This window comes from Hordeum vulgare, chromosome 5H, assembly GCF_904849725.1.
Source record: "Hordeum vulgare subsp. vulgare chromosome 5H, MorexV3_pseudomolecules_assembly, whole genome shotgun sequence".
Lineage (NCBI taxonomy): Eukaryota > Viridiplantae > Streptophyta > Magnoliopsida > Poales > Poaceae > Hordeum > Hordeum vulgare.
The window spans coordinates 484,684,422-484,701,277 of NC_058522.1; the positions used below are offsets into that span (position 1 = coordinate 484,684,422).

The 16,856-nt window shown below is 44.4% G+C and overlaps 1 protein-coding gene across 1 annotated transcript; it reads left to right on the forward strand.

Moving 5' to 3' along the window:
* The first annotated feature begins 9,400 nt into the window (after positions 1 to 9,400).
* Positions 9,401 to 16,174, forward strand: LOC123399646 (type I inositol polyphosphate 5-phosphatase 13-like). The gene is made up of 11 exons (XM_045094042.1): positions 9,401 to 10,521; positions 10,727 to 10,979; positions 11,087 to 11,894; positions 12,628 to 12,752; positions 12,878 to 12,962; positions 13,336 to 13,489; positions 13,616 to 13,653; positions 13,729 to 13,996; positions 14,198 to 14,321; positions 14,413 to 14,773; positions 15,338 to 16,174. Exons 1-11 carry the CDS (start codon positions 9,588 to 9,590, stop codon positions 15,740 to 15,742), a joined length of 3,555 nt encoding a protein of 1,184 aa, XP_044949977.1. The 5' UTR covers positions 9,401 to 9,587; the 3' UTR covers positions 15,743 to 16,174.
* Positions 16,175 to 16,856: the final 682 nt, after the last annotated feature.

Here is a 16,856-nt window from a genome sequence, read left to right on the forward strand (position 1 = left end):
TTGTGTCCTTTTGAGAAAACCCAAAAAGGTTTTTTCTTTCTTCTTTTTCTTGTTGGGAGCTTTCCCGTGTAAATAGTTTTCTCTTTCTTTGTGTCAAGGTAGAAGATACTGGTTACAATGTTTAGTGGTTCTTACCTGCTTACCCGTTTAGCTTTCAAAGAGCCATATTACTTTGTCTTCTCCTCTGTGTTTGCCTGCAGATTTAGCTTAGTCCAATGCGCTTATTATCGTTTTCATCATTCGATCGTGCAAATGAAAGGCAACAATGATGATATATGATGAAGTGACTCAGACTGAAAAGCTGGTATGAACTCTATCTATTTTGTTTTTGTAAGTATGACTAGCTTGTCGACCCAGATTTAGCTTTGTTGTGAGAGAACCATGTTTGCAATGACAAATTAGAGATCATAGTTTCTGATGCCATGCTTATTTAGCTGAGAGCTTATAATGGTTTGTCTTGAATGCCAACATAGATTTTGAGATAACTATGATGTAGTATGATAGGATGGTATTCTCCTTTGAACGTTTCAAGTGGCTTGACTTGGCACATGTTCATGCATGTAGTTGAAACAAAATCAACATAGCCTCTATGATGTTCGTGTTCATGGTGATTTATATCATGTTCATGCTTGCATTCAATGTTAGTCAAACTCATTGCATTTTGATGACCGTTGTTGCTCTCTAGTTGGTCGCTTCCCAGTCTTTTGCTAGCCATCACATGTACTAAGCGGAATACTCCTTGTGCATCCACTCCTATAAACCCAAAAGTTTTTCCATGAGAGTCCACCATACCTACCTATTTGTGGTATCTACCTGCCGTTCCAAGTAAATTTGCATGTACCACTCTCTAAACCTTCACGAAATAATCTGATTTGCATGCCCGAACCGCTCATGTGGTGATAGGGGGATATTGGTATCTTCCATGCTAGGAGTGTTATCCTTGACATGTGTTTATTCACTGTCATTCACGAGAAAGGGGCTGGTAATTGGAATGCCCAGTTCCACACTTAAATCGAAAACATAACTGTAAAACAAGACTCCCCCCGGATTGATGTTAGTATGGACGGTACCCGAGGATTCAGCTAGCCGTGGAGTGTGATTGATTGGTGGTGGGGGAGTTAAAACTTTACTTTTCTGTTTGGGAACCACCTATAGCATGAGTAGCATGGAAGATATTGAGAACTCTTGGTCATTGCGTTGACAATGAAAGCATGCCACCCAAAATTATTATCTTTGTTTTCAAAGCTTGAGCTCTCGCACCTCTGCAAATCAATGCTTCCCTCTGCGAAGGGCCTGTCTATTTATTTTCCTGTTGAGTCATCCTCCTCTTATATAAGCACCAATTAGAGAGCACCTCTGTCATTTTTATGCTTTGCTTTTGATTGATATTGAGTATGACTATGACTGGATCTTCGTTGATATGAATTACAATGTTTAGTGAGCCCTTGATCTTTGAAAGTGCTCTACATTTATGTTTTGTGGTCTCAGAAAGAGCTAGCGAGATACCACCTATTCATATTGCTTCATGCTTGTTTTGATTGAAGTGTTGGTATTTGAAACTCATTATTATTCGCTCGTTAGCTGATTATGCCACTGATATTAGTTTACCGTGAGACCTTTGTGTCATTTGCTTATGTGGTTAACTTGTGATCTTGCTGAAATTCTGGTTATGAGTTAGACATAGTTGCAACAACAAGATCAAACAAAGTTTGTCAAAGTTTTTCTTTCTCTCTCAGTTTGTCAACTGAGTTGCTTGAGGACAAGCAAGGTTTTAAGCTTGGGGGAGTTGATACGTCTCCATCTCATCTACTTTTCCAAACTCTTTTGCCCTTGTTTTGGACTCTAATTTGCATGATTTGAATGGAACTAACCTGGACTCACGCTGTTTTCAGCAGAATTGCCTTGGTGTTATTTTTGTGCAGAAATCAAAGTTCTCCAAATGTCCTGAAAATTTACGGGGAGCAGTTTTGGAAAATAAGAAAAATATTTGCGCCAAGTTCCACCTGAGGGGGTGGGCCAGTGGGCCACAAGCCCTGGCTCCGCCACCACCCCCCTGGTGGCGGTGGGCAGTCTTGTGGGGCCCACATGGCTCTGCCGCCCCCAACCTCAGGTCTATAAGTTCACTTTCGTCCCAGAAAAAATAAAAAGAGAAGTTTTCATTGCGTTTACGATACAGAGGCGCCGCCACCACTTGTTCTTCATCTGGAGGGCAAATCTGGAGTCCGTCTTGGGCTCCGGAGAGGGGAAATCGTCTCCATCATGATCATCAACCTTCTTCCCTCTCCAATTCCATGAAGCTCTTCATCGTTCGTGAGTAATCTATTCGTAGGCTCGTTGGGTGGTGATGAGTAAGATGAGATCTATCATGTAATCGAGTTAGTTTTAATGGGGATTGATCCCTAGTATCCACTATGTTCAGAGATTGATGTTGCTACTACTTTGCCATCCTTAATGCTTGTCACTAGGGCCCGAGTGCCATGATTTCAGATCTGAAATTATTATGTTGTCACCAATATATGTGTGTTTTAGATTCAATCTTGCAAGTTGTAGTTACCTACTATGTGTTATGATCCGGCAACCCCGGAGTGACAATAACCGGAACCACTCCCGGTGATGACCATAGTTTGAGGAGTTCATGTGTTCACCAAGTGCTAATGCATTGGTCCGGTTCTTTATTAAAAGGAGAACCTTAATATCCCGTAGTTTCCTTTTGGACCCCGCTGCCACGGGAGGGATGGACAATAGATGTCATGCAAGTTCTTTTCCCTAAGCACGTATGACGACACACGGAATGCATGCCTACATCACATTGACGAACGGGAGCTAGCCACATATCTCTCCGTGTTATAGCTATTGCATGATGAATATCATCCAAACAAATCACCGACCCATTGCCTACGAGTTTGTCCTACTGCTGCTGTTACTTGTCTTGCCCTGCTACTACTGTTGCTACTGTTGTTACTTGTCTTGCTCTGCTACTACTGTTGCTACTAATGTCGCTTGCTACTGTTGCTACTTGCTACTGCTGTCACTACCGCTGTTCCTTGCCGCTGCTATTGCTCGTTACACTGCTGCTACCTGCTACAATTTTGGTTGGCTGCACATTGACGGAACTGACAACTTCCGTCAACGCGGCAACTTGGCGCCATTGATACACTCGTTAGGAATAGTCTGCCGTCAACAGATTGTTTTTGACATCGTTGTTATCATACTACTTTGCTACTAATACTTTGCTTGTAGATACTAATCTTTCAGGTGTGGTTGAATCTGACATATTCAGCTGCTAATACTTGAGAGTATCCTCTCACCTCCTATAGGCGTACCAACAAATTTGGGTCGAATATTCTACCCTCGAAAACTTCTACGATCTCATGCGTTGGTGGGCGTTAACAACATTCTTCTAGTTTCGATTGCCGGGGAGCGCTAGCAGCATTCTTCTAGTGCCGTTGCAAGAGGAAGAACAGTTGACATCAAGCATTTTCATTTTCGCCCCGCCCCGCATGGGCCAGATGGCCGGCCCAACTTCGCCCCTCGGCCCAGCGCTCTCCTCCAGATCCGCCGGCCCAAGCCTCCTTACCCAGCCGGCCCATGAGATAAGGTGACCTTCTCCCCCTTTTCCCTATATGACGCCCCAAGCGAGTTTAGCTAAGTTGCGCTCACCAGTTTCGGCCCGTTTAGTTTAGATTTTAGGTTTTTTCTGCGATTTTATAATTTCAGGAATATGCTAAATTTTCAAATGCCGGTAGAATTCAAACCGTGCATCGGATCGCAGCGAGTAATATATGAAACTTGTGTAGTTTTGCGCGTAGATTATGATTTTACAATTTGCATGCATGTTTGAAGTGATTTGACTTACCATATGCCTAGAAACGCGTGCTGTCCTATTATGTTAATCGTTCCGTATTTATTTTCGTGCGTGTCCGGATTGCTCAAATCTCGTAGATGAAATGCTCATGTTTTTAGGGACCTTTTTCCATGTATTTTAGAGTAGTTGTTTGTATTTTTGTATGTAAGATTCCGTCGCTAGTTGCTATATCATGTTTAGGACATAATCTCGCATATAGGTGAGGCGATATTATTATTTTTTCAACCCCACATGTTATATATGTTTTCGGGGTAGAAAAATCCACAGAATTTAACTGTGCATTTAGTTTTAGTTTTTGAGCAAGTTAGTGCACGTGATATTTTGCCATGTTGCCCTTTCGTTTATTTTGTGGGATTTAATCCGTGCATGATATGAAGGAGTTGTCAACTAGAGATATGCCCTTGGATGTGTAGGCTAGCCTCTGGTACTTTTAGTTGCAATAGAAATCCATGTTTAGGTGTGCTTTGCTTGTTCTCAACATGCTAGAAAATAGTGCTGATTTGGAGGTGCTGAAATATTTATATGTCTGAAATTTGTTATATTTTGTTGTTGTCTTTCCATGAGTTTATCTGGTGATCTGTAGCTCTTTTGAGGTTGTGCAATGGAGTTAGTTGTAGCCCTTAAGATTCTCTAGCATGCTGTCAATTTTCATGCCATTTAGAGACATGTAGCTTATAGTTTTGCTGCTGTCAATATGCCTTCGGATCGAAAACTGCACTGTCATAAACTGATATTTTCACTAAGTCTGAAACTGTGTGTGAGATGCCCTTTTGTGAGTTCTTTTCCTAGTGATCCATGCTTCCATGCTAAATGTTATTAGTAGTATGTTGTAGTGCATCTTGCCCTCTACCGCCTCATGCCTTGGTTGAGCATATTGGATTTGTGTAGCTAGCTGTTCGAGGGTGTAGAAAATGCTATGTGGCTGATTTTGGTAGATTATGAGTATTTCTTGATTAGCTCGTATTTGTTGAACCGTTGCTCCGTTTTGGTCGTGTCCTACATGAAACTTGCTTAGAATATCGTGTAGTTTCATATTATCTTGCTGTTTGTATGTTTTGAGATGCTTGTGACTGTCGTTGCACACATATTGCATTCATGTCATCATATCTTGGGGTGTTCGTATCTTTTGAACCGTAGCTCCGTTGGAGATGTTCTCTATGTGTAAATTGATTGGAAAAACGCGTAGAATCACGTGAATCTATTTATTTTTCTGTTTAACCAATATTTAAACGTGTTAGTTCAGATCTGGACATAATTATAAATTAACGTATGAGGTCATCTCGGAGATGCTATAAGTCATTTCCGACCTCATTTAAAATGCCTAGATAGGTAGTTTAATTATGCTTCACCTCTTGCCATGTATAACCACAATTAATATTGTCGTGTACCTAATTGGGATAGAACTAAACAATCCGTATGTGGAGTTTCGTTAACATGCAACTCGTTGCATATTGAACTTCACTTAATGTGTAGTGTTTGATTGTTGTGAGTTGCCATGCCATGTCTTGCATATATTCATTAATCATGCATCATATGTGAATTGCATCTTGTCGTGCATGTGCCGTGGTGAATATCATGTGTTGATTCTTGTTTCCGGTTTGCTTCGTCTCGATAGAGTTCCGCAAGCATGTCGTAAAGTGAGGACCCGTTCGACTACATCGGTTCGTCTGCTTCACGGAGTCGTTCTTCTTCCAAGCGGGATCTCAGGCAAGATGACCATTTCCCCAGATACCATTACTATCATTGCCATGCTATTTTTTCCGTTTCTATCGTTATGTCTCGTTGCCTACCATATGTTAAATATCAACCTCCCAACATTGCCATGATAACCTTCAACATGTTCACAACCTAGCAAACCACTGATTGGCTATGTTACCGCTTGCTTAACCTTGTGTTAGCATTGCTAGTTGCAGGTGCAGTTGTTTCCATGTGATAACATGGGTTCCATGTTATATCATCATATTAAATGTTATTTAATTCAATGCACCTATATATTTGGTAAAAAGTTGGAAGGCTTGGCCTTTCTAGCCTTGTGTTTTGTTCCACCTTTGTCGCCTTAGTTTCGGTTACCGGTGTTATGTTCCATAATTGAGAGCTCCTAACACGATCGGGGTTGTTATGGGGTCCCCCTTGATAATTGTTTTAGATTAAAGCTGGTCTGGCAAGGCCCAACATTGGTACTACATTTGCCCAACATAATAATTTTGTTAATACTGAAAGCATAGGCCATCATGAACCCGAGGAATAATTCTACATATTACAGGGAGGGCCAGTGTTGATGGTGTTGGTCCAAAACAGAGCAGCTTATTAACGTTACCTGGGGCAACTTGGCGTTTGGCGTGGTAACCATCGCTCATCCGTCGTGTCCTGAGAACGAGATACGCGGCTCCTATCAGCATCGTCGACACGCCGGGCGGCCTTGTTGGATTAGCTTTACCTTTGACGAATGTCTTGTGCATCGGGATTCCGGTGATGCTTTGGGATTTCTCAGAGTTGAGGTTTTCCACTAAGGAGTCCGATGAGATCGCGAGCTTCGTGATCGAGGATTTCTATGCGGCTTGTGGTAATTTGTGATGGATTAGTTGGAGCACCCCTGCAAGGTTAAATCTTTCGGAAAGCCGTGTTCGCGGTTATGTGGCAACGTGCAAACTTTGTTTAACAATGGTTCTAGATAACTTGAAGTAAGCTTAATTAAAATATGTCAACTGAGTGTGTAACCGTGACTGTCTCTTTCATGAGCTCCTTCTCCGATCGAGGACACGGTGGGGTTATGCTTGACGTAAATAGGTGTTCAGGATCATTCATTTGATCATCAGTAGTTCACGTCCGCTATGCGTAGATCTTCCCCCTCTTTATTCTTGTACTCGTAAGTTAGCCACCAAATAAATGCGTAGTCGCTTGCTGCAGCCTCACCACTTAACCATGCCTCACCCATTAAGTTTTGCTAGTCTTGATACCTTTGGAAATGAGATTGCTGAGTCCATTGTGGCTCACAGATTACTACAACACCAGTTGCAGGTACATGAAAAAGGTTACTTGACGCGACCGCGTTGATTGTTCATTTGGAGTTGCTTCTTCTTCTTCATCATCGATCTAGGATGGGTTCCAGGCCGGCAGCCTGGGATAGCAAGGATGGACGTCGTTCTTTTCTCGTTTGTTTTCATCCGTAGTCGGACCCTGCTCTTCTTCATGAGGGTTATGTATTGTACTGATGTGACTCTGATGTAGCTTGTGGCGAGTGTAAGCCAATTCCATATATCTCATCTTTTCAGCACATATACTTGTAACAATATCCATTCTTGCAAAACGACGAGATGCGCTTCTATCCCTGACGAGGCCCTCGTGCCAAATTAAGGATAGGATCGCATCTTGGGCGTTACACTGGTAGAAGCAGCGGTCAGGAAAATCATCCTTGTAGACCATAAGACGCATGTGGTCATGGCAGGTATAACAATGCATAACAAATCACTTCCCTAAAGAAACTCCAGATAAGGACTGCAGAACGCCTAGTTTCGACTAGACGGAGCCGAAGGACACAAATCTCACACGCTTCGCAACAAGACCAAGGCTTGCCAACCATCATAGGTAGGAACTGAAGACGACCAGGATGTACAACCACATTGTTCGCTGTGTAGAATAGCGTGCTCGAGACAAATCTATAGAAAAAAAAGGCAAACCCAAAGAATTGGATTCGGGACACAGTATCTTCTACACGTCTCCCGATGATATGGAGAAATATCACTAGAACGAGGGCGAGCCAAGGAGACCTTATTCCACGCTAATGGCGAGAACACCGCTTCGCAACAGTCCTATCGTGACAATCCTTAATTTATTCTAACCCTACCACCATCAGACCGAAGACCTAGGGTCCCCGCCCCTTCTTGTCGTTGGAGAGACAGACGGAGGGGGAAGGGGGCACTCAGACTCGCCGGGTAGTGGGGTAGGTTAGCCCCCACCGCCACTCGCCTAGGTCAAGAATAAGGGGTGGGAACCGTAGATAACTCCAAGGGGGGCTAGGCATAGAAAATCTTGAGGTGGAGAACAGATGCTTACTTAGTAAATGGCTCTACAGCCTTTCTTTTGAGGAGGAAGCATATGTAGTTGTTACGTAACAAGTATCTAAACTCTAAGACACTTGCACAAGTGATAGCGCAACCGACAAATTTGAAGTAGGGAAAGGGCTCATGAGGACTAAGGTAGTATTTTTTCACATGACCAAATTCAGAGTAGGAAATGGTAATTCAACTAGGTTTCTGGGAGGATATATGGTTAAGGGACGCCGCTAGGTATGCAGTATCCTTCCTTGTACCACATAGTACACCAAAAAGAGGATTTGGTGAGTACTGTCTTGGGCTATGTTTCCTTAAACGTTCAATTCCGAAGATCACTTATAGGAGCCAGATGGGATAAATGGTTACATCTTGTGAGTAGGTTGATGCAGATTAACCTCACTGATGAACCAGATACACTTCATTGGAAACTTTCGACGTCAGGTGTATACTCAGTAAAGTCTATATATGTACATTGACATGATAAACATTGGGTTAATCCCAAACTCTCTACATATTTCGAAAATAAAGGTTTCACTCAAGATTAAAAAAAAATCGTGTGTGGTTTGTTACAAACAGGTGATTCTCGTGAAAGATAATCTTGCAAAACACAATTGAGAGGATAGTAAACGGTGTTGCTTATGTGACAAAGATGAGTCAATCCAACATATCCCTCGCTAAGCTAATGTGGCGTACGGTCCATGTGGCTTTTAACGCCAGTCCTCCTGATAACATTGACACCCTTTTGGGGACTTGGCTAAGCAGGATAGAGCCTAAGTTAGTGGCACATATTTAAGTTAGAGTATGTGCATTATTTTGGGTCATTTGGAATTTGTAAGAATGGCATATTTTAACACACATACTATCATAATATTTTTGCATGCCATCTACATGGCAACCGGCTGGATACGCACGTTATCGTTACTCAACCGTGCGAAAGCCAAGGAGCATATGACTTATGGATGCAACCGATGAAATATCTATAACCGATTTGGATGATGGTTCAACAATGAAATATGTAGCTAAACATATACTTCTATTGTTAGCCAATTATGGCTTTTGCGATTTCTTCTTATCTTTATCTTCATATGAGACTTTGTATATTTCGATTGGATCGTACTGTATTTAATAATATGGATGCATGCATCACATTAATACAGAGGCAGTGTATTATTTCTTTTTAGAAAGAAAAAAATATACCCTACACACAAAAGCATAGTGGCCAATAACATTGGCTGAGTGCTAGGTTGTAACTAATCTTGTAGCTGTACTAATTTAGGTGACTGAAACTGAAGGACATTTGGTGCGAGGAGAGGAGAGGAGAAATGATGAAAAGAGTGGGAAAAAATAGGGTCGGGCGCTGACAGTGGGGCCCGGTCCACGGACACGAGCACGCGACACGCGACCCCTCCTTGGCCTCGGCCTCCGTCTCCGACGGCCGCGGGTGGCGCGCGGCCTCGGACCCCCGACCACTCCCTCCCCCGCGCCTCCCTCGCCGCGCCCTCCTCCCTCGCCCCGCCATCTTGACCATTTCCATCTTATCCCTCCCGCTCCCATTCCCACGCCCACGCCCACGCCCACGCCCAGCCCCAGGACCACCCACCGTCACCGCTCGACGCACGCACATCAGAGGGGATCGACCGGCCGGCGGTGGCGGGCGCGCGATCACACCCATGGAGCCCGACGACGAGGCGCTCAAGGAGCTGGCCGCCGCCTCGTCGCGGCCGCCGCAGCGGAGGGGCATCTCCTACAGCCAGCCGCTGTCGCGCGGGGACACCGCGTCCGCGCGCCGCGCCGCGCTCCGCAACCACAGCCTCGACGACGACCACATCCTCCCGGCCTCCCACTCCCTCTCCTACTCGCACCACGACCCCTCCGCCGGCGTCCCCGCCGGCTACCACCCGCCGCTCCCGCCTCAGCAGCACCACCACCACCACCCCAGCGCCTCCTACTCCTCTGGCCCCAGCTCCCGCCGCTCCATCGGCGGCGCCAGCGACGGCTCCATGACGCTCGAGCGCGCCATGTCCGAGTACGGCGGCGGCGCCGGCACCCTCCCGGAGTTCGTCGGCGCGGGCGGCGGCAAGGGCATCTTCCGCGTGCCGCTCCGCGCCGCAATGCACCCGCTCCGCCCTCCCCCGCTCGAGGTGCGGCCCCACCCGCTCCGGGAGACGCAGGCCGGCTCTTTCCTCCGCACGCTCGCCGCCGATCCCAAGCGCCGCCAGCTCTGGGCCGGGGCCGAGTCCGGGATCAGGGTGTGGGCGCTCGACGAGGTGTTCGCCGGGTGGGGCGCTGGCGCGCGCCGCGGCGACGAGGAGAGCGCGCCGTTCCGCGAGGGCGTGCCCGCGCCGCCCGCGCTCTGCGTCGCCATGGACAGGGCCAACGGGCTGCTGTGGACGGGGCATAAGGACGGGAGGATCCGATCATGGCGCATGGACCTCGAGACGGCCGCCACGGCGCCCGCGCCTCCGCCTCCTGGTTCAAGCGGCGAAGGGAGCGTTGGGGGAAGCGGCCACGGTGGATCCAACAGCGCCCCCGTCTTCAGGGAAGCCCTCACGTGGCAGGCCTACGGCCGGACGCCCGTGCTCTCCATGGCCATCACCTCATATGGTGAGCATTTTTTTTTTTTAGAAAAGGAGGCTTAGCCCCGGCCGTCATATGGTGAGCATGCCATCTGTATCTATCTATCTATCTATCTATCTATCTATCATCTCCTCATATTGCGACAATGCATTTCTCTTGTACGTATGTGCATATGTGCTTGCCAAATGTGAAGATTCCTGACGAAATTGTATGCGCGGTTTGAACCTGACAGGTGAGATATGGTCGGGCTCAGAGGGTGGAGTCATAAAGGCATGGCCATACGATGCCATTGCCAAGTCCCTCTCGCTCTCACCGGAAGAGAGGCACATGGCTGCATTGTTGGTCGAGAGGGCATACATTGACCTCAGGAACCATTGCACGGTTGGCAACGTGTGCTCTCTCCCTGCATCTGACGTTAAGTACATGCTTGCCGATCATTCTCGGGCCAAGGTTTGGACCTTGACAAGCATGACATTTGCTCTCTGGTATGCCTTCAGAAATACTCCCAATGAATTGTTGTGTTTAGATTACTGTCTTTGCCAGGTAGCTGCTTTAACTTGTAGACTGTACTGAACTGAAATGTGTGCCTCAGGGATGCTCGTACAAGGGAGCTGCTGAAAGTATTTGGAATGGATGGCCAAGTTGAGTCGGCTCGGCTAGATGCACCGGTCATGCCAGAGCAACCCATGGAGGAAGTAGAGGTCAAAGTAAAACCATCGAAGAAGGATAAGTCGGGAGGCTCTTTGAACTTCTTCCAGAAATCTAGGAATGCCTTGATGGGAGCAGCCGATGCGGTGCGCAGGGTTGCAACGAAGGGGACATTTGTCGAAGATACCCGGAGAACAGGAGCAGTGGCTCAAGCAGATGATGGGGCAATTTGGTCTGGGTGCACAAATGGTTGCATTATCCAGTGGGATGGAAATGGGAACAGAATGCAGGAGTTCCAGCATCATACTTCTTCTGTGCAGTGCATAAAGGCACTCGGAGATAGGGTGTGGGTCGGCTATGCCAGTGGTACTGTTCAAGTAATGGATGTCGAAGGCAACCTTCTCGCAGGATGGACTGGACATAGCTGCCCAGTCATAAGGATGGCGATTGGTGGTTCTTACATCTACACCCTGGCACATCACGGCGGTATCCGGGGATGGCCACTGACTTCCCCTGGACCTCTTGATGATGTTTTGCGAACTGAATTGGCTAACAAAGAATTGTCATATACTAGAATGGAAAAGATAAACATAATGGTTGGAAGTTGGAATGTAGCACAGGGAAAAGCAACTGCCGAGTCACTTAAAGCATGGCTGGGTAGCGTATCATCTGATGTTGGTTTAGTTGTTGTTGGATTACAAGAGGTCGAGATGGGTGCAGGGTTTCTCGCAATTTCTGCAGCAAAAGAAACTGTGAGATACTTTACCTCCCTTTCAGTCATTCATTTTCTTGTTGTTCAATCAATCAATTATTTAAAGCCTGTGTGGAAGTATGTACTGGTAGCTAAGAACATTAATAATAATCCTGCTTTAGGAGCGTTACTTTGAAGTATGCGATTCAACCTGCCAACTGTACTTTACTTTAGAAAGAGTGGGGTTATTCACTTTTGATTCCACATTTGTGCTTTAGATCACTCTCAACTCTTGAATTTTCACCACCCGAGATTAGTTTTGTGACAACAATTTTTTTTCTAAAGCAATTACCACCATTCTTATGCGAAAAGAACATTTCAATACTGTTCCAAGTTATAATGTTGTTCATTATACTCTCACGAACATGTTTTAGCCATTTTTATCCCGGCTTTGCTGTTTCATCTTTTCCTGATATTGTACAATTCAGTCATTAGTTGTTGCTTTCCCCAGCAACCAAGCTTTTGGTTATCAATCCTCCGTGCGATATGATTTATGTATTGTTTCATGGAAACTATGGTTTTTCTTGCACACTTACAATTTTATGATATTCACTTGAATGAACTAAAATGTCGTTTGCATATTTACTTTTTTGTTAAGGCTAACTTATTTAGATTTACTTTCTCTCTCAAATTTGCAAATTAGATCGCTGTGATGGCTCATATTGTTGCTTTCATTATGTGTAAGTATACCTAAGTCACATGCTTTATTGAGCTTCCCTTGTTCATGGTTTTAGGTAGGACTCGAGGGAAGTGCCAATGGTCAATGGTGGATAGACAATATAGGCAAAGCACTTGATGAAGGGACATCATTCCACCGAGTTGGTTCAAGGCAGTTGGCTGCATTGCTTATTGCTGCATGGTATGGGCCTGTCATGAATTAGTTTCTTAGAATTACAATCAAATTTCTCTTGCCGCATAATGATAACCTGTTGAGTTTCCATTCTCATGTGATATACATAATACGGAAAATATTGACTTTTCAAGGGTGAGAAAGAGTCTTAAGCCATATGTCGGTGACGTTGAGGCTGCAGCAGTTCCATGTGGTCTTGGACGTGCCATCGGCAATAAGGTATATGATGGTATATATGTACAGACATTCAAGTTCCTCATTGTAGCCTCCATTTTTTAAGGCTATGTCCTTATGTACAACTACCATAATGACAAGTTTCTAAATATGAAGAATGAAAGTTGGAGCGATGTAATCAGTAGAGTACTTGTCAGATATACTCCTTTCAACATAAAGGGCTTCTGTGCTATATATTATGTGGGAACATGAAATTCAATTGACGATTTCAGCAAGCCTCTTTGAATAGTAAGAAACACTTGCATGCAGGAGCACATTCAAGTCAATGATCACTGCCCCGATTTATATTTTGTTTCATGTGTCTAAGTCATGCTCCCCAATTATTTTCCTTGTGTCATGACAAGTGATTCTTCTGCAGGGTGGTGTAGGATTAAGAATAAGAGTCTACGATCGTAAAATGTGTTTTGTGAGCAATCATTTTGCTGCACATCTGGAAGCTGTTGCCAGGCGTAATGCTGACTTCGATCACATTTATCGAACAATGGCTTTCAACAAACCTCATGGATCCACATGTTCGTCTCCTACTTAATTTCCACATATTCTTGTATTGGACTTTAGGTGTTACATATGTGTTACATAATGTTGTTTCAAGCACCAAAAAGTACTTTCTGTAACCCTTGTGATTTCTTTTGTTGCAGCTTCTGCTACATCTGTCCAATTGCACAGAACAGTGAATGTATGTGTTCTCTAACCTTCAGGTCATCCATACTGATGAATTATGCTAATGTCCAGATTTTTTTGGTAATGGCAGGTTAATGGGAATCAGGTTGATGAGGTCAGGCCTGACTTGGCTGATGCTGATATGGTTGTCTTTCTTGGTGATTTCAACTACCGGCTTTATGGTATCACATATGATGAAGCAAGGGACATGGTTTCCCAAAGAAGCTTCGATTGGCTAAGAGAGAAGGATCAGCTTCGAGCAGAAATGAAAGCTGGAAAAGTATTTCAAGGAATGCGTGAAGGTCTTATCAAATTCCCACCGACTTACAAATTTCAAAAGCACGCGCCAGGTCTTGGAGGTATGCCTCTTTTGAATTTACAACCATTTGATCAATTATTTTCTGTTCAGCAATGATTTAAAAAAAACTCTGCTCAGATCTTGCCACTGGCTTGACAGTTATTTCTGGACGGAGGAAGTATTTCTTAATCGCTTTGCAATTTATCAGCGCATAGTAAATAAAACCATTGGTTCTGAAGCTTTTTATTCAACTGCCTTGTAGGGTATGATTCGGGTGAGAAGAAGCGGATACCTGCTTGGTGTGATAGGGTGCTATATCGCGATAGTCGTGCTGTATCAGTAGCCGAATGCTCGCTAGAGTGCCCTGTGGTTGCTGCAATTACATCGTCAGATACTACAACACTTTTTCTTGATTTCTCCTTGTGATATCCCACCATCCTCTCTCATATGCACATTGTTTTACCTCTGTTTTAATAGGTATGTAGCTGTCATGGAGGTCACAGAGAGTGATCATAAACCTGTGAGGTGCACATTTAGCGTTGATATTGCACGAGTAGATGAGTTGACAAGAAGGCAGGAGTATGGAGAAATAATTGAATCGAATGAAGAAGTGCGGTCTATGCTTCAGGAGTCTTGTTTTGTTCCGGACAGCACAGTTAGCACAGAGGAAATTATATTGGAAAATCAAGAGAATATTATTTTCCACATTACCAATAATTGTGAAACAGGCAAAGCAGCTTTTGAAATCCTATGTGAAGGCCAGTCGACCAAAAAGGACGATGGGACTAAATCAGAGATTCTTCCAAGGGCATCATTTGGCTTTCCACTTTGGCTTGAGGTATGAACGACTATATTTTTCTATACTTGCGTACGACTAAATTTTTTACCCACTTTTTAGGTTGTACCGTCATGGGATCTAAAGGTGCTACTCCCTCCGTTCCTAAATATAAGTCGTTTTAGAGATTTCACTACATACTACATACAGAGCAAAATGAGTGAATCCACACTCTAAAATATGTCTATATACATCTGTATATAGTCCATAGTGGAATCTATAAAAAGACCTACATTTAGGACCATAGGAACCATACAGCAGTACATCTTTGACTCCATGATGTGAAACTTCAGTCTATATGTAGGTTCTCGCGGCAACCTATAGGAACCATGTGATCTCAATTATTACCCCTTATAATTCCTAGCAAAGATTAATTATAAGAAACAAACCATGTAGCCATTTGCCCATATATATCAACAATTCATTACTAAATCACTGCAGAAGTTTGACTGACCATGGCAGAAAGTAGTTTTTAAGTGCACGTTCTTTGGCATTCTCGATTTGTCTTGGCCTTTATTTATGCTGAATAGTGAATACCATAACCAACTTCTAATTTACTATGGACAGGTCCAACCAGCGAACGGTCTTATTAAACCAGGAGAAACCGTGGAGATTACAATCCACCATGAAGACTTCTACACACAAGAAGAATTTGTGGACGGGATACCACAAAACTGGTGGTGTGAAGACACCAGGGACAAGGAAGCTGTTCTTATGGTAAACATAACTGGCAGCACCTCCACTGAAACCAAGACGCACATGATCAACATCCGACATCGCTGCCCAGCAACATCAGCGCCCCCACCTATCATCAACCCACCGGTGTCGTTCGCTCCACCAAGCAATACCATGCCCAGTGAGGCGCCGTCTAAGCGTTCTTCCAAGAAGAGAGAGACGAGTCGTCAACAACAGGACTACGCGCAGTTCGGAAGCTCAGAGGTGCATGATTTGTACCGCATGCGTTGCCCCTGAGGCCTGTAGAAAGGAGTACACTCAATACTGCAGTTCTGTCTAGGAGATGGGGGTCAGGGAAGCCTTTAGATGCCTCACATAAACCAGGAAGGGAAGGAGTTGCTCCGATTGTGTACATATGCTTCACTTACCTCTACCAGCTGCCATTCTCTGTGTAGCCCAAACAAGGAGTCTGAGTCATGCCACTGCTAAAAATAAGTTAATTTTTTCCCTCCTTGTTTCTTGAAGAATGTTCTTTAGGGAGTGGGATTTTGCCTCTTGATTCTTAAGGAGTGTTCTTTAGGGAAACACCTTCCTGTTGATGAATGGACAGTGATCAGTGTAATCTGTTCCATAGAATTACCTTAGGCTTGTTCTTTCCTTCATTCAAAACTGCTAATGATCTTGTAACTGATGGCTTATTCATTTTGTCAATAAGAGGTCAATTCATTATTCTCTTGAATCATCCAGAATTTTTTGTGCCCAAGAATCTTCCATGGTGATTAGAGCAACTCCAACCGCGCGACCCAAATGACGCATGTTTTGTTCGTATTTTGTCCGTTTGGGTCGGCTTGTTCGTCCTCTTTTGCAAATGGGTCGGCCGTGCGTCCAACATGCCGACCCATTTTTCGTCTGCGCGGCAGGCTTGCGGTCATTTTTTATTGCTTTAATAAATATTACAAATGTTCTAGATTAACAAATGTTCAATGCAAAACATTGCATAGTTCAAGAGTTACAAAAATATCTCATAATCGATACATTTAAAAGAAAAGGTTGTCGACACATCTACTTGTTGCTGACATGAATCCATGTATGCCCAACCAAATCATTTTGCAGCTGCATGTGAAACACGCATCTTATGATGAAACTCGAAGAACTGTGCAAATGTTGCCTCTCCTCCATGCTCGGGCACAACATTTTCACCCTGTAACTCAAACCCTTGATCACAAAAATGTTCTGGGCGTTCATCCTTTACGATCATGTTGTGCATGATCAAACAAACTGTCATCACCTCCCACATTTTTTGCATGCTCCATGTTCTAGCAGGATATCAAACACTGCCCCATCGAGACTGAAGAACACCAAAGGTACGCTCTACATCTTTTCTAACTCTCTTGCTCTTGGGGTGAATCTC